The sequence below is a fragment of the Peromyscus californicus genome, unplaced genomic scaffold, assembly GCF_007827085.1.
Source record: "Peromyscus californicus insignis strain IS unplaced genomic scaffold, ASM782708v3 Scaffold_24__1_contigs__length_46423439, whole genome shotgun sequence".
In the NCBI taxonomy this organism is placed as follows: Eukaryota; Metazoa; Chordata; class Mammalia; order Rodentia; family Cricetidae; genus Peromyscus; species Peromyscus californicus.
In genome coordinates this window covers 25,819,464-25,841,663 of record NW_026294535.1, presented here as the reverse complement: position 1 = coordinate 25,841,663, position 22,200 = coordinate 25,819,464, and the positions used below count along the sequence as shown (strand labels likewise).

The following is a 22,200-nucleotide window of genomic DNA, read 5'->3' as shown; positions in this document are numbered from 1 at the left end:
TAGTCAATTCTATATTTAAACTATTTTATTTGTGGAACACAAATCTGACTAACATTAACACAGAGGTTTTTTTTATTTATTTATTTTTTAATTCAAAAACGACTGGAAGCTCAACATGGGAGAAGGAAGGAGAAACAAGATCTAAATGGGATACACCAAGATTTTTAAGGTTCTGTGATGACTAGTTTTTTTTTTTTTTTTTTTTTTTAATGCCAAATGTTGTTTATTGAAGGAGGGAGGAGGTCTTAAATACAGGCTTACAGCACAATGGGAGAACCCCAGAGGGCAGAAGTTCTCTACAGATGTTTTACAATCTTGCATCTAAGCTGTTAACGCCCATTATGCAGGATACACAGACAAGGACTTCCCTTAAGCATTCAGGAGGGTGGAACCCGGGAGGGAATCAGCATAGGGAGGATATCAAGGTCAAGGTCAGCAAGCAAGGCAACAGTTACCCAAAACAGGGGCCAGGACCCTACAGGTCCCCCTTTTACTAAAAAATGAGCTTCTGACTTAGGTTGCGTAACACAGAGTTTTTAAGCATAATAAATGCTTGTACCTTCCTCAATTGTTACACATTTTTGGAGTCACAAATGATTGATATAAACATACCATATGTTTTAACAGCCTCCTTGTGCCCGACTAACAGGCAACTTCCCACAGTCCTTGTCCCAACCTACACACTATGCAAAAGTGACCAATCTATACCTATACCTGAACACTATACCTTATGCACAGCAGTATATATACACTCTGTAAAGATCTGAACAATATACTCTATGCACAGATCTGAACAGTATACTTTATGCACAGATCTGAACAGTATTCCCTCTGCACATATCTGCACATATCTCCACAGATCTGGACATAAAATGTAAACAGAAGATAAGAGGATAGGAAAGCAAGCAGAAAACCTAAAAGCCTTTTTTTTTTTTTTTTTTTTTTGGTTTTTCGAGACAGGGTTTCTCTGTGTAGTTTTGGAGCCTGTCCTGGATCTTGCTCTGTAGCCCAGGCTGGCCTCGAACTCACAGAGATCCTCCTGCCTCTGCATCTGGCGTGCTGGGATTAAAGGTGTGTGCCACCACCACTCCATTCCTAAAAGTTATTTTATAGAAGAATTCAAGCTAATTCAAATTCAGAAAAAAAGTCTCCTGTTTATAATGGCATATCCATATTAGAATGTGTGTTCATTTACCCACTATTTTGAGGGATTGATGAATACCATATAAAATAGTAATTACTATCAGTTTTGCCTAAACATAGAATACAAAGGATTAAAAGAGACTAAAATTTGTTTTATTTACTTATGCTCCAAATATTCGTGCTTACAGGAAATGACTATTTAAATCTTAAGAAACTACTGAATGTGGTTCATTCTTTCTGAGGTTCTAATTTAATAAGGATTTAATACCTCATGATACAGAAATTCAAAGAACCTTCCATTTGTATATTTGCCTTTAATGGCTAGTTCAGGGATGTAAAATCTGGAAATGTCTAGGAAGTTTACTTACAACCTCACAGTCATCTTTAGTTTAGGAGAACAGACTGACTTTGTGTATTTTACCACCCGACCGACCACGTGGTCAGGCATCACCTCTGCACTTATGTATCTGGCTGCGTTTTCTCGTAAAGTTCCCAAGCCCCGACTTACCTATTTTGTGGTCATTAGCTAAACTAGATAACTTATAAACACATTGCACAAACAGTCTAACTTCAATACTGGGCAGCAGGGACGAAGAGAACAACAACAAAACTCGTCTCTTAGTGGTTCCGGGTTTGCTCAAAGGACAAACTTAAAACAATGTGTTGGAAAGAGGACAGAAGATGGCTGACTACAGACAGCCATCACTGTTTTCCTCCCAGGAAAATCGTAATGCCTCAGGGAGAGTGTGGGAACTCAGACACCCGTGGAGACCTACCTGGGATGGCATCATGAAGTGTAATAAAGTACACTATAAATGTGACTCCTACCCCAAGCCAGGGGTAACTCCGTGAGTCTCCACGATCAACCATGTACAACAGTTCTAACAACAGAAGAGTTCCTCAGTCCTCACTGGCTCTGACTCTACTTTGAGGACCTGCCTGACGTCTATGCACACTTCAGCTCACAGGAGGAGGAACACACTCGGGACCTCTCTGCTACCGCTTAGAGCCCAAATTCCCATATAGCACACAGCCACCCGAAGAACAGAGCTGCTCCGAGGAACAGTAGACACTGGATCCTGTCATCCCTGGAGTCCCACAAAGGTGTTGACACGCTTGTGGAGAAAGCTGCCATCTCATGAACCTGGCTAGATCAGCTGGAGAACTGTGATCCTACAACACCAGTCTACGCAACGCCCTGCACCTCAAGATTAGGTAGCACGGCTCCAGCCAGGTGCACTGGCATGCTTAGTACAAAGGTCTCTCTCCTCCCAACTCCTACTTGGTGCTTCAACTGAGGTCTCAGTCATCAGCACTCTTCTGAGAGGCCTCATAGGCCTCTTATCAGCCCGAGCCCCACGCTAGATACTGACACCAGATGTCTCGCCATGACTTTTGATCCTATCACGGGGCCTGAGAACATGCTAACTCGGCATCCTGGAGCATTGCAGATTACACTGACAGAGAGAGCTTGGTGCCGTCAGCGCGTGTGCTTCTGCAAGGTCCTAGAGGTACCTACCCCTCTGCAGTCACCTCCCAACCATTAATACTCAGTGTTGCATGTTTGCCCTTCTGCAAATGGCACCCCAGCCTTGCAGCTGGACCACTGCCATTTGGACCCGTCTTTCAGCAGGACCTGTGGTCCTCACACTCTGGGTGCCTGTGTCGACCAAGAAGCTAAACTACTGCCTCCACAAATACCTGCAGTTTAGACAGCCCAGGCGATGATAACTGTGGCTGGAAAAAGAATCCTATGGGAGGCCACACTTCTACACTGGTAACCAAAGCCACGACATCCATTTAAATGACCCCTACAATCCATGCAAAGGAAAAAGGTTTGCCCCTGGAAAACCTACGACAAAAAAAATTGAAAGAAGACAGCACAGCCGCTGTGGAGACAACATAGGAACACAGGAGACAAGAAAACACAAAGGAGCATTGTAGTGGTGTTTGCTCCACCCATGACCTTGGGCTATACAGCCCAAAAGAGGTGGTGCTTCCTGCCATAGTACATGACCTCTTATAAGGAGTTGAAGAAGGGTCACATGCCCGGCTAGCTCAGTTGGTAGAGCATGAGACTCTTAACCTCAGGGTTGTGGGTTCGTGCCCCACGTTGGGCACCACTTATTACGATCAATCCACCTGAGTCTATTACATGGGTAACAGAATTTATTAAGCTATAACTTGAGGAAATACACTCACGAATACGAAGCAGAGTTGACAGCTGAAGTTGTCCTCTGATCTGACTGGGAGCAAATCCACCTCGCAGGTAGGAGCAGGGAGAAGGGGCACGTGACCCTTCTCCAACTCCTTATAAGAGGTCACGTACAACGGCAGGAAGCACCACCCCCTTCGGGCCATATAGCCCAAGGCCATGGGCGGAGCAAATACCACAACATTGCATATTTCCAACAGAACAGAACAGAGTAACCCTAGAATAGTGGTTCTCAACTGGCAGGTCACATGACCCTTTCCACGGGGTCACATATCAGATATCCTGCATATCAGATATTTGCATTATGATTCAAAACAGTAGCAAAATTAGAGTTACGAAGTATCAACAAAGATAATTTCATGGTTAGGGGTCACCACAACATGAGGAACTGTATTAAAGAGTCACAGCAGTAGGAAGGTTGAGAACCACTGCACTAAAAGATGACGCCAATGTGAAAGACCTATCTATTAAGATGTTGAAAAGAAAATTCAAAATAACGATACCAAGGAAACCCAATGGGATACAACAGAATATAAGTAAATCATTCAACAAGTGAAGGACACATCCATGAGATCAATGAGAAATTCAATGGCAATAAGAATCCTAAAAAAAAAGAAACCAGCAGAAATTGAGGAAACTGAAGGACTTAATCAATGAAAGGGTCACAAGACACAAGAAAGGCATGCATGCTGTGGGATGTCCTGTATGCTGTGAATATATGTTGTTCTATGATTGATAAATAAAATGCTGATTGACCAGTAGCCAGGCAGGAAGGATAGTGTAGGCGGGACAAGGAGAGAGAAGAATGCTGGGTGGAAGAAGGCTGAGTCAGGAGTTGCCAGCTGCCAACATGTAAGGTACTGGTAAGCCACAAGCCACGTGGCAAGGTATAGATTTATAGAAATGGGTTAATTTAAGATATAAGAACTAGATAGCAAGAAGCCTGCCACGGCCATACAGTTTATAAGCAATATAAGTCACTGTGTGTTTGCTTGGGTCCGAGCAGCTGCGGGACTGGCGGGTGAGAGAGATTTGTCCTGACTGTGGGCCAGGCAGGACTAGGAAAACTTCAGCTACACGCACAAGTGAAGAAAAGCATGGGGACAGAGAATAAAAAGGGTGGTGGAGACAGAGGAGGGTAAGGGTAGATGTAAGCGAAATGCACTCTATATGTGCATGAAACTAGCAAAGAACTTTGACCCAACACAAAAAAGAAAATGCAGCAGCATTGATACATAAGAATGTACTGTCCAGCGTAAATAAAAAGAACCAACTCGCGTCACTTGTGGAGAAACGAAAGACATGTTAGGTGAAAGGCACGTAGGCCGGGTACAAAGGTCTATCATCTCAGAGAGAACAGGAGAGCAGTGACCACTAGAGACTGGGGAGTGTGTGTGTGTGTGTGTGTGTGTGTGTGTGTGTGTGTGTGTGTGTAAGAGAGAGAGAGAGAGAGAGAGAGAGAGAGAGAGAGAGAGAGAGAGAACACGTGGAGATTACATAATGTATACAAATATATAGATACACAGGAGGAATTTGCTATGGTATTCTAGATCACAGTAGGGGAATTTAGTCCACAATAGTTTATGATATACTTTAGAATAAATATGAGTACAGAAATTCCTACAATAGTCATATAACCAACATAAGGGATTGGATATCCTAACTGCCCTAATTTGACCATTACACTGTAAGTGTGCAGTGAATTATTACATTACTCTGTAAACATGAACAAGTAAACAACAATTAAAAAAATGACACAACCAAGTTTTAGAAGTTTCACTTATTAGCTGGAAGACCCTTGAACGTCAGGCATGTCAATACATAATGAAATCCTATGTACGTGTAAAAGCAAAGAATAACTGCTGAAAAATTAAATCAGCTCTCTATTCCCCTCATACATACTAGATTTGAAAGAAATGCAGTCATAATCATGAGACTGTGTTACTTGATTTCGTTGCCAAATTTAGCTGTTTATCCTAAAACAGAAATGTTTTCAACCTATTTTGTAGGTCAGATATGCACAATGGAAAATATTCAGAATGAAAAATTGTCTCATGAACTCCAAAAGGTTTGCGATGTTCCGGTTAGGAATGTTAACACAGACCCAAGATCCATCGAGAACCGTCTACTCTTGGCCACAAAGATATTAAATATGATGGTCAGTAAAGGGAAACTAATAAGCAGGATCATCAAAGACAAATGGCACCCCCTTTACTGGAAGTTTTCCCCTCCTGGGAATTTTCACATCTGTGAAAGATGAGAGGGTACTGCCGCGCTCAGGAAAATAACACTGTTATTCTAAAGCTCTCATGAGAATGAGATTGGTAGCATTAAGAGATTACAGGCAGAGGAATTTTCCACTAATACGGACACTTTAAAGCTCAGCAAGGGGATGAAATACAAGACTCATGGGTAAAATCCTATTAAACAATGGGTATCCAACATTCAGAGGTGTCGGACGGATCACGACCTTCTAAGTAACCAGTGAGCACACTGCTGGGCTGTACACCCCCAGGCTTTCACCGCCCTGCTGGGTACCACGACCTGCCCTGCTCCTCCCCTTCTTGAAACGCAAGCACACACAACTTGAACTCAAAGCCAACACCCAGACTCTACGAAAACTGTGACACATACTCCCTGCAAGGAACAGGGAGGAGTTTCAGAAGGAATCGCTTTCCACGAAAGGGCCACAGCTCCATCCCAAAGTTCTGATTGTCTTTCCAGACAAGTTTTTGTTTGTTTGTTTGTTTGTTTTTTGAGACAGGGTTTCTCTGTGTAGTTCTGGTGCCTGTCCTGGATCTTGCTCTATAGACCAGGCTGGCCTCGAACTCAGAGATCCGTGTGGCTCTGCCTCCAGAGTGCTGAGATTAAAGGCATGCGCCACCACTGCCTGGCCAAATTTTTATTTTTTACTCAAAGGGTTTCTCAGTTTCACTTACCCCCATGCTCATGTGGTGACTGCTGGCTTAGAGAAAAGCAGAAATGTGAGATAACCTGAGCAGTGCCAACTAAGGATGCCTGCCAGTAAGGTCAATTCATCCCTGCATCCCTTCCATCCTCTGAAATGTATAAATTAAGAGTATTTGTTCAGGGGCTGGAGGAATGGCTCAGTGCTTATGAGCACTTGTTCTTGCAAAGGACCCAGATTTGGTTCCCAGCATGCACATGGCAGCTCACCATCATCTAAGTCCAGTTCTCTAGGGTCTCGAGCCCTCCCCTGACCTTTGCTGGCACCAGGCACATATACAGGCATACACAAAATAACATTTTAAAATCTTGAAGAGTCTGCTCAGAGTATCTCAAATCAAATACATTCACGTTATAGAAGAGGAGTCTTTCCACGCCAATAGAGGCAAAGATTTGGTTTATGAAGCCATCTACCCAGAGGGAAGCCTCCTGTACTGCAACCAAATCTGCTCGTGAAAACCAGTGCATGGGGGCTGGAGAGATGGCTCAGCGGTTAAGAGCCCTGGTTTGCTCTTCCAGAGGACCCGGGTTCAATTCCCAGCAACCACATGGCAGCTCACAACTGTCCAGTTCCAGAGGATCTGATATCTTCACACCAATGCACATAAAATCAATTTAAATAAATTATTTAAAAAAAAACAGTGCATGATACAAAACCACTCAACACAAACCAGAGGATTATAGAGAAAATGGAGCTAAAGACATAATCTCCAAAACTACTTGGATGGGGGTGGGCTGGTGTGTGAAGAGACACATTACCACAGTCCTAAATACATTAAATATTTAAGAAATCCATAAATATGGCATTTTATTATGAAAAGATGAAGTATGTTTATGGAAGCTGGCATCATAAAGAGTTTCCTGTAGCTCAGGAGGAGGAGGAGGAGGAGGAGGAGGAGAAGGAGGAGGAGGAGGAGGAGGAGGAGGAGGAGGAGGAGGAGGAGGAGGAGGAAGAGGGTGGGGAAGGAGGGATGGGATAATCTGATGTCCGACTGGAAGTCACACCACCCACAGGGACAGCAGGCTGCCACCTGACTGGGTTTTGAATGCCCCTATGTAGCTGAAAACGGGTGTCATTTTATGTACCCACCTTGTATTCCTTCTAAACAAAACGTACGCACATACAACGGGAAATCTGAGGAAGAGTAAGCTTGTCCCCTAAGGCACCAACCAAGACCAACTTCCTTTCCAAAGCAGGCATTACATCAGAGCAGACTTTGAAGAGAATGTTGGTCTTAAAAAAATCAAGCCGGGCAGTGGTGGCGCACGCCTTTAATCCCAGCACTCGGGAGGCAGAGGCAGGTGGATCTCTATGAGTTCGAGGCCAGCCTGGGCTACAGAGTGAGTTCCAGGACAGCCAGGGCTGTTACACAGTTTAGAAACTCTGTCTTAGAAAAAAAAAATCATGCTCACTCTTTCCTCAAATAAAAAAGCAACCGTGGCTTCCCAAAGCTGTGGGTTTTCTGCATCCCTATGCTGTGCATGTTGAAAAGGCAGAAATTAAGTGGCGGACACCCATGTCACACTGAGGAGCTGACAGGATGTGTAAATGCACACCTACTGTCATCCGTACAAGACGAAAAGCCACTTGGAAAAACAAATTAGCAATAAAAAATAAAACTAACCGCAACCGTGTTTGGTTGGGATGACTGGATTAGGTTTTATTAATACTAACCTTCTGTACTCGTCACAGCTCCACTAAGAAGTGCATGTTGCTTTTAAAGGGCAGAAAACAGGGCCTGTAAGATGTCTCAATGGGCAAAACCTCTCACCATGCAACACCTGTGAGCTGAGTTCAACCCCAGCATCCCACGGAAACATGGAAGGAGAACTCTAAGTTGTTCATCCTGTGATCCTGTCTACACCTGGCAGCCTGACTTGAACCCCTGGAACCCGCAGAAACGTTCCTCTCACCTTCCCATGTGTGTTCTGGCACATGCACCCAGCCACACTCACTTCATACATGCACAGAAAAAAATAAGAAATGAATTAATTAAAGGTATGGAACAACAGTATGTGAGGATCAACCCCTACATTCTCAGGAGTTGAAGGAAACTGTCAAAGAAGAAAAGTAACGGTAAAGTTACGTTAACTACAGAACTGTTAGATGAGACCCGCAGTTTTCTCTCGTAGCACAATTTCTGGTCAAAGAGAATATGGCTTAAGTAATGTTCACTGAACTTAAGCCCCTTTTCTCCTATAGGTACTAGAGGTCTACTTGGTGCCAGCAGGCTGTGACTGTATAATGGGCATGCAGATGTAACTTGTGTAACTTGCATAGGAAGAGCATTAAGAAGTACTTATTAGCTGCGCCGTAGTGGCGCACCCCTTTAACCCCAGCACTCGGGAGGCAGAGGTAGGCAGATCCCAGTGAGTTCCAGGCCAACCTGGTCTACCAAGTAAGTTCCAGGACAGCCAAGGCTGTCTTGAACTCCACCACCAATAAAAGAATTACTTACACCGGGGAGGTGGTGGCGCACGCCTTTGATCCCAGCACCCGGGAGGCAGAGCCAGGCGGATCTCTGTGAGTTCGAGGCCAACCTGGGCTACAGAGTGAGCTCCAGGACAGGCATCAAAACTACACAGAGAAACCCTGTCTCGAAAAACCAAGAAGAAAAAAAAAAAGAATTACTTACTAGCTTACATAACAAACCAGTTAATACTGACCCAGACGTGCTTCTGAACGCCCAGGGAGTCACTACAGAACAGTAAAACAGAAAAGCTTCACTACCTGTTGCTTGCATTCCACATTCAAATGCAAGTGGCACAGTCTAATCCAGAAAACCCCATCCTTGCCAAGGCCTTAGGCTTGTTTCATTGTTCCATACCTTTAATTAATTCATTTCTTATTTTTTCCATGCATGTATGAAGTGAGTGTGGCTGGGTGCATGTGCCACCTATCTACCTTCTCTTTCTCTAAATGTAATCAAGGTGTTAGAAACCCAACTGACTAAACACTCTACTGACAGAACGGCACACTGGGAAAATAAAAACCCACAAACACCTGCTGCTGTCCCGTCTTTCCCAAATCGAATATCAAAAATGCCACAGTCTTCGTCTCCCAAGATGTAAAATTTAAAATGAAAACAACAACAACAAACAAAGCAAAACAGTGAAGTGTGCACAGGACTTTCTAGATGAACAGGAGTCCAAGCACCGCATGGCCCGCCTGACGCTTCCTGGGGCTAACAACCTGCCCCCTCAACATTTATAAGAGACAATGAGTGTGGAATTAGTGAGCGAGAAGAGCACTCGGGGCCAGAGACTCGCAAACCCTAGAGACCGTTCAGTCACTGCCGTCTGGGTCTGCACAAGTCATGTCGTGTATAGAAAACACCGTCTCACACGTGATGGCAGCGGCGGTGGTTTATCTTTTAGGCCATTCCTCATTTTTGCCGTCCCCATGTGTCAAGAGACAGACGCCCGTTCTCTGATCGCTGCTACAGCTTGCTGACAGATTGGTGAAAGTAATGAACTGTTGACAGACCGTGTAAGAGAGTCCTGGGAGACGGAGACCGGGTACTTTCAGATACAGACTCCCAGCTCTACACTATGACTCTATTGGAAGAGTCATTCCAACTCGATGAAAACTCACTACAAATTTAAACTTCACTATTTACTCATTTAAAACCAGGTTCTCGCCAAAACAGCTCAGCCTAGCCTCAAACTCACCATTCCCCTGGTCCTCTCGGGTGCTTTTGGCTATGTAAAAGTATTCTTAGCCATATTAATCAGGGCTAGATCTTTGAAAGCTGGAAAGTAACAAATCACATGCTTTCGGCTACAAAAATAAAAGTGTACGCAGATAACATGTCACATGGAAAATAATGGTTTCAAACCCTAAAAATAAAAAAATAAAAAATAAAAAACATACCATGGGAAACAATTTCTTACTAATTTAACACAACAGCAATTTTGTAACAGCTTTGGAGACGACTGTTTCTGTTACTGTTTTAGAGAGTGTGTGTGTGTGTGTGTGTGTGTGTGTGTGTGTGTGTGTGTGTGTGTCCGTGCATAAGTGCAGTGCCTACAGAGGCCAGAAGAGGGTGACAGAGCCAGAGATACCAGCAGTTGTGAGCCCCCTGAGGTGGTGTTAGGAATCGAACTCTGGTCCTCTGCAAAAGCAGTCCTCATGCCAAACTGCTGGGCCCTTGGTGAGAATTTACAGGGGAAAAAAATTAAGTATTTCCCCATTGAATCCAATTCAAGAACACCAATATGAAAGTGCTGTTTATAATTTAAATTTCAATTAGAATAAATACGTATAACACAGTTGATAAAATTATCAAATTTTATCTTTGTTTCCCAAACAAATAAAACAAGGATGGTAATTTTTCTTTCTTTTGAAAATATATCTGTGAATGGTTCAAATCAAAGCTAATTTGGCCATGGTTTTCTGCAAAAGAAAATTTATTTCTGTTTGGATGAATCTAGTCATGGTAAAAATAAAACCTACTTGGCACTACATTAAAGAAGCATGTTTCATTACATGCACACCAAGATTGTGTAGACATAAAACATAAAAGCAGCAGCAAACATCAAGTGCTTCCTATGGGTCTGGGATGTTTGGGAGCACTGGTTCATCCTTCTCCTCATCACAGATCCCACCAAAGATAAAAACACAATTACATGTTATCTGTGCTTGCCTGGTACTAAAGCTGAGAGTTCTTAATTAGTAAAAATCCTACCCTTTAACATATGAACAGACAAAAGCAAAGGTTTGATGTGTGTAAGTCTCGGGATGACCTTGTGTATTTAGTTACACATCTGAGCTGGAGTGAGACCATCTGAACTCAGATCTAATATCTGCTAGCAGGTAGGTTTGAATTTTCAGGAAACTATTCTACCTTTTAAATCCTGCTTCCTTTATCTATAGAATACAAGTACGTATTTGATCTACCTTACAAGCCAACCATGAAAGCCACATGATTGAGATACATGAGCATCTTAACATCTCAATAAAACCCTTCTCTAACTATAGCACCCGCTTGGCAACCTTTGTGGTCTCCTCAGGGAAGAAGGTGCCGTGATGTGGTGCACCAAAGAGGTACTGAAGCCCTAATTGCCCATGTGACGGCTCTGGAGACGCCAGTGCTGCGAAAGAATTAACTTCACATGGCGTCATGGGGGTGGACATCCTCACGATGTGGTTAGTACCCATAGCAGGACAGAGGATTTGATGTCAACTCTGACAAAGAACACAGCAAGATGCCCAACTGCAAACCGGGTCTTAGAGACCACCCCTTTCCCCAACATATACCACGAACATTGCCGCCACGACCACCCCGCCACCACCGACCGGGCAGGCTGGCTCCCCGGTCCTCTTGTGTAAGCCAACTAGTTTACGGCATTTTGTCATTATGCTTGGCCTCCTATGAAACGACAAGGCTAAAGCTCTTAGTGGTTCAGAGTTTCATAGAGAAGTCTAAACCTGCTTCTTAAAACTGTCAACATCACATCTATGGTCTATAATAATAATAATAAAAAAAAGACCTGCAGTCTAACTGCTCGTGTGTGTGTGTGTGTGTGTGTGTGTGTGTGTGTGTGTGTGTGTGTATGCATGCTTATAAAATACACTTATAAGAGAAAAACAGAACTTGAGAAGTCCATTTGACTAATATATCTACAGGATAACAAATTGGCCTGGTTATCGTTACCAAACTCAGAGGTGTTTTAAGATTAGGCCTAGATTTGTTAAGCACAGATATATTTAACAATGGTCCTCAAACCTGTCGTTTATGGCATTTTGTTATTACACGTATTGTACTGTCCATGTGTAACTCTACAGAGGAAAACCAATTCTAAGTTTCTATTTAAGACCCATGAAGATTCACGGCGCGGAGAGTTTTCAAAGGCTCCGGGAAGGGACAGAAAGCCGGGGCTGACTGATGCAATACTTCTGTCTACAAGGGAATTTCTTCTGAAGAACACAATACTTTGGTTCTGTTTTTTTGCTTCTGAAGACAGTGACTCAAAGCAGTTCTAGTTATAGTCAAATCAACATCAAGACAGGCACTCTCCTCAAGCCTGTAAGTAACAATGCCACGATTCTTACCTCTTGTATCTGCCTGGAACTGTTCTTGACGGGTCCTGTAAAGTAAAATATGAGAAATCAGCTGTGTGTGCGTCAATACACAACTAGAGATTGCAGAAAAACAGTAACAACTGTGCTTGCACTAAGAATGCCTCTCACTGGCTGATCACACAAAATGAGCCTGTTATCTGGTTTTTCAGCCCAAACCAACTATGTTTTAAATACTGAAATACTTTGGTTGTGAGCCTAGCCTTTAATGGCTAAGCCATCTCTTCAGCCCGGAATATTTTAAAAGCTTAGAAAATAAATATGGGGTGTAGCATAAATATTCAAAAACCACAACTGTTACAACTTTCTTCTTCCTTCTTCTTCTTCTTCTTCTTCTTCTTCTTCTTCTTCTTCTTCTTCTTCTTCTTCTTCCTCTTCCTCTTCCTCTTCCTCTTCCTCTTCTTCAGGTGAAAGTCTGGAACCTGCTGGGAGGCTGAGGATAGCCTTGAACTTCTGATCTTCCTGCTTCCACCTCTGAGTGTCGGGATTATATATGCGTGCCATCACACCCAGATTATGGCAGGGGATCGATCCCAAGGGCTTGAGTGTGCTCAGCAAGCATTCTGTCCTTCTAAGGTACTTCTCCAACCAATCATTATAGTCTTCATATTACCTCCCTGTTTTTCATTATGGCCTCATTTTAAAAAACAACAAAAAAACGAAGTTGGCCTGGTGGTGCACGCTTTTAATCCCAGCACTCAGAAGGCAAAGTCAAAAGGATCTCTGTGAGTTGAGACCAGCCTGGCCTACAAAATGACTTCTAGGACATCCAAGACTAAAACAAAAACAAACAAAAAACAAAAACAAACAAGGAAATGGGGCAAGTGAGATGTCTGAACCCTAAAAGCACTGGCTGCTCCTGTAGGGCTCAAATTCAAATCCAAGCTCCCCACCAGCTGCTCACAACCATTAACATAACCCCAGTTCCCCACCAGCAGCCCGCAGCCATCTACATGACCCCAGCAGCCCGGTGCCCTCTTCTGGCCTCTGTTGACACTTGCACTTACATAGATATACACATACACATACATAGATATACACATACACATAAAATAAATAATAAAAACTTAAAAAACATATAGCACCACAGAGAGAGAGAGAGAGAGAGAGAGAGAGAGAGAGAGAGAGAGAGAGAGAAATTAACTTTTTAAAACTATAGCTAAAAATAACAAAAGTACATATTACTGCAATGATCCTAAGCTACAAAAATAAAAAGGAGACAGACAGACTGCTCAAAGTTAATATTAACTGGGGTGGAAAATTACTGTGCAAATAAGTAGGCAGTAACTGTGATAAGCCTGGGTTCCTCACATACGTTTTCAGTTTCATCTCAATAAAAGACATCAAACTTAAGCGGTGAGCCCCTTTCAAACTGATAACAGTGTTATGTCTAAAGGAGATTATATAATTAAAGAATTTCTGGTCTGGTTAAAATGAAAGAATCAGCTCGCTTTATAAGGTGACCAGTCCTATGGCGAAACACTAACGACGGACCGCAACTAACTCACGCCACAGCATAGCAACCCTGGCAAGAGTCGGGCAAACCGATCGGGAGGAAGAGCCAAGCCACCTTCCAACCAGACATGCAACTGAGACCATGGGTTCAGGTTTCTCCCGGTGCCCGAACAGGAAGCAGCAGTAATGCCCACTGTATTGTGGGATTACAGGATATACGAGAACAGAGCAATCGGTACAATAGGCTGGCAGTGTAAAGTTGGTGTGAGTTTAGAAGCTAAATGGGGTATAAAATCTTTGTCAACATTTCCAATATATATTTATTCCCAATGAATTCTCACTAAAACGGCGTAAACCACTAAAAGATACCCTTATCTCAATGTTTCATTTTTATTCCTTATTCCTCAGGTAAAATATGAGCTTCTGGAAGCTTGTCCCTGCCCCCAAATCTAGAGAAATCACTTTCTTAGCAATCTAACATTACAGGAAAGGAAAATAAAACCAACAAAACCTAAGCACTCAGGAAGTTATCAAGGGTCCAAAAAGCCAGCTGACAGGATCCTGGAGTGTCTGGGTGGGGCCTGATCCTCATGAACAGAACTCATAACTACTGGGAAGCCTCCTGTGTTGGCTAATGTGAAGACAACCTCACTGGCCTGGCTATCAGCTGCTCTTAATGCAGAGAGAGCAAGAAAACCTTGGCCAGATGTTTACGACATTTCTTCTCTGTCATTCTAAAGGCATCCCCTAAAACGAGGAAGGTCAGTCTTTGCTTTTATGTAGTAACTAAGTAAAATATATTATCTGTTTATAAAAGCACGCTTATCTCCAGAGAATAACAGGAAAGAACAGATATGTAAACTCTAGCTACCCATGTAAGCGCAACATGATTCTTTTATAAGGGGGAGAATGTTCACTGTTCCTCCATGTGAGAATGGAGTTCTACACAAATATAAACTCTACCGTAGATCTCATAGCTAGAAATTTCATTTCCATGACCATAAAATAATCCCCAAGCAGAGGAGCTAACTAACTTTGTAATTACTAGGGACCTTCGTTAATAACCACAGGTAACTGCTGCAAAACTTGACAAGTCCACTCTATGTGTGAGCTAATCTCCCTCGGCTTGTGACTCTGATCTGATTTCATGTATGCCTTCCATTGGTTTACACATCACAGGACCTCAACTGCTCCTGTACTTGTGAGGACCGTGTTCCTGAGATTTCCTGTGGACTGTTCTATGTTCCAACGAGGCCGGAGTTTTATTTAAAACTCACGCAAACCAGTTTGTGCTTTGCCAGCATTTACGCAGCTCCGCACAGGTACTTCCTCCTCCCTTGAGCGGTATAAACTATACCCTGGCAAGGAAGATTATGTCAGGAAAAGGAGACTTGAAATCTATTGCGTAACAGACCTGGGGTTTTCAAAGGATCTCATTACATGGTCCCTGGGACTTCCAAAACTCCGATCAAGTTCAGTTGTACTTTCTACAAGCAATGAGCGCAGGAGACTTTCTCTGCTTTTTTTGTTTTGTTTTGTCTTTCAAGACAGGGTTTCTCTGTGTAGCTTTGGAGCCTGTCCTGGAACTCGCTCTGTAGACCAGGCTGGCCTTGAACTCACAGAAAAAAAGCCCTGCTTTTTCTCCGATTCTTTACACATTTGAGCTTCCCATAAGTAAACATGGCTCAACCCAAATTTTTGGCTATGTCATCAATTCATCTGTAGTCTTTAAAAATTTTCAAACAGGTTAGGGATGGGAAAGGTCGGGAAAGACTACCGAGCGCTCTCAGCCCGAGGGAGGGTCAGAGGCAGTGACAGCAGCATAGGATTTGAATTGAATTCCTCTGCTCTGCCTTGGGACAGGATTGGGGCGACTAGAAAAACTTTAATGAGGCCCGAGTATGAGTGAAGTGATGTGCTCACTCGGTAGACCTTGTTCTTAGAAAACCAAGTATTCAGGAAGCAGTTTCATAGGAAAACTGTTTTCTGTATGTTCTTGGGACTCTGCAGCAAGTTGAGACTGTTTGGAAGTAAAAATTACTAATGCCCACTCAGCAACTACCACTGAGAACAAACAGATAAATCTTGCAAGTGATTTAGATGATATGCAGCAGGGCACTTTTTCCCCCTTCTTTCTTTCCTTTTTGGTTTTTTGTTTTGTTTTGTGTTGTTTTGTTTTTTCATGACAGGGTTTCTCTGTGTAACAGCCCCAGCTGTCCTGGAACTCGCTCTGTAGACCAGGCTGGCCTTGAACTCACAGAGATCCGCCTCTGCCTCTCGAGTGCTGGGATTAAAGGCGTGCGCCACGGTACCGCCCAGCCTTCTTTCTTTTTTTAATCTGGGAAATGCATTGTGCATTTTCAATCATAAGCTTTTCTCTGTAAATTTAGTCAAAGAAAACAATTCAAAACGCAAATGGTTTGATACATAAAATTGTCATTATTGGTGCTTAGAAGAGTAAGAGATATTAAACATTCATGATTACCATTAGTGGCTAATTTGTGCTAATTAGTAAGGTTTAAAAAGAAATTCTATGCTACTGAAAATAAGTTTTTTGTGTTGTTTATTTGTTTGAATGCAGGTTCCAAGGTTTCCTAGGCGGGCTTCTAACTTAGTGTGTAACAGAAGCTGGCTCTGAATAGCCAGTGTGGTAGAATTACTGACATGTGCAAACACACTTGGCTTGAAATAAGTTTTAAATATTAAAAAAAAAAAAAAAGTTCAGTTGAGTGGTGGTGGTCCACACCTTTAATCCCAGCACTCGGGACACAGAGGCAGGCGGATCTCTGTGAGTTCAAGGCCAGCCTGGTCTACAGAGCAAGTTTCAGGACAGGCACCAAAGCTACACAGAGAAACCCTATCTTGAAAACCAAAAAAAAAGTTCATGCTGGAATATCTACAAAGGCATGTCAGAAATATAAAAATTCCAAACATACACTTCTTTTCACCCAGCAATTCCAGTGTTAGGATTTTATCACACATGTGCAAAGGAATGTGTTCAAGATTTTCCTATACTGTACTGTTTTTAATAGCAAAAAAATCTATAAGCAACCTTAACAAAATTTAGCTTGAAATTTTAGTACATCTCTATGCAAAATGGAATATTCTGCATCTGTGAAAAATAATACAGAAGCCCCTCGTGGACTACTGCAGAAGTCCATTTACAGTATCAAGTGAAAAAGTATGACGCAATACAGCCCGGATACAATACTGCAAAGTCAAAGGTGTGTTGATTGGCCTTTCATTACTGTGACAAAATTCAGGATAAACAACTTCAAAGGAAGTTGGCTTAAACTCCCTCCTTCCTAGTTTCAGAGATTTTGGCCCATGGCTGGGTGTCTCCATTGCTACAGGCCTGTTGTGAAGCAGAGCTGCATGCAAGAGGGCAGAGAGGCCTACTTCATAATGACTGAACACACGACATGGCCCCCCTTTCGGACTAGGAACCATATCCCAGTAATGCCATCAGATTATGTCATCCACCAATAGAATAATCCTGTGATGAAGCCAAAGTCACAACTAAACATTGCTATGGGACTGAGTCTTTAGCATACAGGCCATTTTTTCAAGAACATTTTGTAATCAAGGATGGATGGATGGATGGATGGATGGATGGATGGATGGATGGATGGATAGGTGGATGGATGGGTGGGTGGATAGGTGGATAGGTGGATGGATAGATGGATGGATGGGTGGGTGGGTGGATAGGTGGATGGATGGATGGATGGATGGATGGATGGATGGATGGATGGATGGACGGATGGATGGATGGATGGATGGATGGATGGGTGGGTGGGTGGATGGATGGATAGGTGGGTGGATGGATGGGTGGGTGGATGGGTGGGTGGGTGGATGGATGGATAGGTGGGTGGATGGATGGATGGGTGGATGGATGGATGGATAGGTGGGTGGGTGGATGGATGGATAGGTGGATGGATGGATAGGTGGGTGGATGGATGGATGGGTGGATGGATGGATAGATGGGTGGGTGGATGGATAGGTGGGTGGATGGATGGGTGGGTGGGTGGTTAGGTGGGTGGATGGATGGATGGATGGGTGGGTGGGTGGGTGGGTGGGAGGATGGATGGATAGGTGGGTGGATGGGTGGATGGATGGATAGGTGGGTGGATGGGTGGATGGATGGGTGGATGGATGGGTGGATGGATGGGTAGGTGGATGGATGGGTGGATGGATGGGTAGGTGGATGGATGGGTGGGTGGGTGGATGGATAGGTGGGTGGATGGATGGATGGGTGGGTGGGTGGATAGTGGATGGATGGATGGGTGGGTGGGTGGGTGGATGGATAGGTGGACGGATGGATGGGTGGATGGGTGGACGGACAAACAGACAGAGATAGCTTTCATTTGTAGCTTAGTTCTGAAGCTGTATGTAGAAAAGAAATACTAGTTGCTTCTAAGAAGGCATCCAGACAGTTGACAACTTTTAACCACACAGTTATGCCTTTTGAATTTTGTGTCACATGGTCACATGCCTTCAAAAAAACCAAAAGAGTAAGATTCCGTAGTTCAGAGAAAACAGCAGAACATAAAGGAACTTAACAACCACGCCATGTACCATTTCTTTCCGTGTTCTATTATTTTCTAAATTGAATTTAATCAGAAAACATTGACTTAAAAAGCTCGCACGACCATGTTTAAAACCTGTGTGGCGCTATGGCTAACAATAGGAAAGCATCTGAATCTTCATTGTCTATTACATGGTCGGTGTCTCACTAAAAATTGAAACCAGAAGTAAAATATTCTAACCACTCACAAAGCGCACTGTCAAGCCAAACTCATATTGGCATTTGCAGTCCTCGTTTCTAAAGACCTCCTTCCCTGAGCGGCTCAGATCTGTAGGCAATGCTAAGATGCGGCCTTTCTCTCGGTCCTATTAACATTAAACAAGCAATGATGCTAAGACGCTGGTCTCTTCTCCCTCTTCCTCTCCCACAGCACTCCTCTAGATTTGGGTGCTGTGAATATCTACCCTTTAGGAACAAGAGGGACTGCAAATTGAGATTGTTGCTCGGAGAGATGTCAACTATGTGGACGGAGCATTTCCTGTTCCCGCTGCCACCTCTGAGGAGGCAATTAGGGAGGCCCGTGGAGGAGATTTCGCTTCCCTCTCGTGCTAAGCAAACAGCCTGGCAAAATACATTTGAAGCCAAGGTCACCAGCGGGCGACCAACCTTTAATCCCAGTTACTAATAAAACAAACAGACAGATATTGAAGAAACGAAGAGCAACCCTGGGAAGAGCTCAGCATAGTTAAATGAAGACAGATGCAGCGGGGCCGAGAACTCCTGAGGGCCAGCTCGGCTGAGCTGGAAGTCCATGTTAGTTAGCGTGGATGCCCTAGACATAATTAGACTGCAGCAGACCGAGCCTTTTTCTATAGAAAGAAATCAGCCCTTTGTCTACAGACACTGTCTGACGTTATGTTAGCATGCTTTCATTCTTGAAGTGTCCAGAGTAGGCAGATGGGCAAGAACGGAAACCAGGTGTAGACTTTCCATGACAATGGTGTGTATTTTCTCCACCACAGTAAGTTCAACTTTCATGGTGTGGAAGTCATCGCGGAAAGAGGACCAGGTTTCATTTCCATTTTGTTAAACGAAAAGGTGCAGGGGTACTTTAGGTTATGGCCAATCACACACAGTTGGGAGGAGCAGCGTGCTTAGCACTGTGACAGGGCGCCACTCTCCACAGAGCCATGGTGGCCATTACTGACGGGAACGGCAACTTGGGGGGATGTGAGGGGTGGGGGAGGAACCCCATCATTCTATGAATCTCTGTGTCAGTAACTTCAGCCTTAGGGAAGAGAGAGAAGCTCTTCTCTGTATTTCCTAACTGCTTCCAAACAGTCTGCCTCCCTCTGTCAAATGTCTTATTAATGTTGCAAGACAGCCAAGTAGACAGGGATTTAATGTGCTCATCCATTAAGCACAGAAAGGTGTGTGATCCTCCGAAATGCCTTTTAAAGCCATATAATAATAAAATGAATTTAGAAAATCAAGACTAGGGGCTGGAGATGCAGCTCCCTTGGTAGACTGAGTGCCTACCAAGCACGGGTTCATTTACCAGCAGAGCAAAGCTGTGCATGACGGTACACACCTATAATCCTAGCACTCAGAGAAAGGAAGAGCAGAGGTTCGAGGTCATCCTTGCTACATAGGAAGGATAAAGTTAGCAGCTTCAAGATATTAAGACTTTTCTAGAGACAAAGGGGGAGGGGAGAAGAGGGAAGGGGAGGGGAGAGAAGACCGGAACTCTGAAAACACAAGATGATCTTAGGACGAAAACTGTATGCTGGCAGCACTGGAAGGCAGAGGCAGGGGGATCACAACTTTGAGGCCAACCTGGGGATACACAGCAAGTTCAAGGCCAGCCGAGGCTACATCGCAGGACCCTGTCCTAAACAAAGAAAAACCTGGGTGCAGTGGCTCATGCTTTTAAAACGCCAGCTCCAGGGAGGCAGAGCCGGGCAGAGCCCCGAGGCTGACTCACCAGCCAGCTTCGCCTACTTGGCAAGTCCCAGGACGTCCGTCGAAAGATCGTGTCTCAAAAAGAGGTGGACAGTATCCAAGGAATGACATCTGAGGTGAGGAGAGAGAGAGAGAGGAAAGAGAGGAAGTAAGAGGGAAAGGGAGAGAAAAAGTGGTGTGTGTGTGTGTGTATGTATGTGTGTGTGTGTGTGTGAGAGAGAGAGAGAGAGAGAGAAAGGCCAGGAAGGCAGACTTACAATGTCCCAAAAATTAACAAGACCCGGACCAATTATACCAATAATATTTCAAAACACACTTAACATAACTGATTCTAGAGATGAGAGACACATCAGGGCAGTGGATTCTGTGTCCTGAGAGGCACCCAAGAAATATTCCATAGCGTGATCTGTTTCATCGTCAAAGCAAGCAACTCAAGTGAAACTGAATTACTTTTTATTTTCAAAAATACTTGAAACTAGACAAAAAGGCAAGTGTCTCTGTGAACCTTAACATGACTCTATTCACAGCGTCAGGCTCTGCATAAGACTGTATCGTGTCTAAAGAGCTGACTGGGGAAACCGGGTCCCAGGTTTGCTTCTTCAACGCAGTTAGGATCCAAAAGTCAGTCTACTACAGAACGGGACACTCAGCTCAACCACTCCATCCTTACTTTTTAGTAACAAGAAAGTGCTTCTTTTTCTGTTATTTTCCCAGCTGATGTCACCTAAACCCAGCCAATCAGTCAGACAAGATTCTCTGCTCAGGGACCGAGCGCCAAACCATGATCAAGTCAGTAAGTATTTGGATAGAAGGGAGATCCGCGGTTAAACCCACAGGAAGGGAGACTGGAAAAATGATGAAGAGCAGTTTAACAAGACTGTTGTTCCAATAGTCAGGGACTTGCTGGCCATTTTCAACGCTCACCTGGGACAGGTAGGAAGTGCCTGGATCTAAGAGGCTGGCCGCTTCGTTCTGGATGGTGTTCTGTTGTGTGATGGCGTCTTCTCGCTTCCGCTCTTTCTGACCTGCTTCATCATCGTCGTACTCGTCTAAACACTGAGAGAAAGGAAAGTCTCCGTTTCAGACCCATCTAAGTAACAGAACGCTTTAGCAGTATTTAAAAACACACCATCTAGCATTAAAATAAAAGTCTGTGTTTAGCCGGGCGGTGGTTGCGCACACTTTTAATCCCAGCATTCACAGGGGAGGCAGGGGCAGGTGGATCTCTGAGTTCGAGGCCAGCCTGGTCTCCAGAGAGAGAAGAGAGTCCCAGGACAGCCAGAACTACACAGAAAAACCCTGTCTCAAAAAAACCAAAATGAACCAACCAAACAAAAAAAAAAACACAACAAAATCTGTATGTGGTCATAAATTAAGTCCATACAATAAAGATGGTCCTTTTTGGCAATATATGCATTCCATTCCTGTAAATTAAATTATCTCCTAAGTTCCAACACCTTTATAGTCTCACCCATGACAACGTATCTCTTTTCAAAGCTCTAATTACTAATGACAAGTTTCTCAGAGAGACGGCTCATTCCTTCTCCATCATTCATTCAACACGGAAACTCTATGCCTGCCTGAAACAGGGGCTCTGCACAGGGCAACACCATAAGCATGCAATTTACAGTTCAGTGAGGAAGAAAGGCATGTGTGTGTGTGTGTGTGTGTGTGTGTGTGTGTGTGTGTGTGTGTGTGGTTAGTGATAAGGTCATTTTTTACCTTCACCTTGCCTACAGGAATATAAGGAAAGAATATTTTCACATGGGAGTTAAGAAAGGCTCTGGAAGAACTAGTAATTTCAAGGATGGCTATAATTTGGAAGTACACATCGGGACAAAGAGGAATTTC

General features: G+C 43.7%; 1 protein-coding gene across 1 annotated transcript in view; it reads right to left on the bottom strand.

The window, feature by feature from the left end:
- Pawr (pro-apoptotic WT1 regulator) overlaps positions 1-22,200 on the bottom strand; it is an 84,632-nt gene that overhangs the window by 9,635 nt on the left and 52,797 nt on the right. Inside the window, exons 2-3 of the mRNA XM_052753296.1 lie at positions 21,274-21,405; positions 12,381-12,415 (exon numbers count right to left, since the gene is read on the bottom strand). Of these exons, the coding sequence (XP_052609256.1) occupies positions 12,381-12,415; positions 21,274-21,405 (167 nt within the window). The remainder of the gene's footprint in view (positions 1-12,380; positions 12,416-21,273; positions 21,406-22,200) is intronic.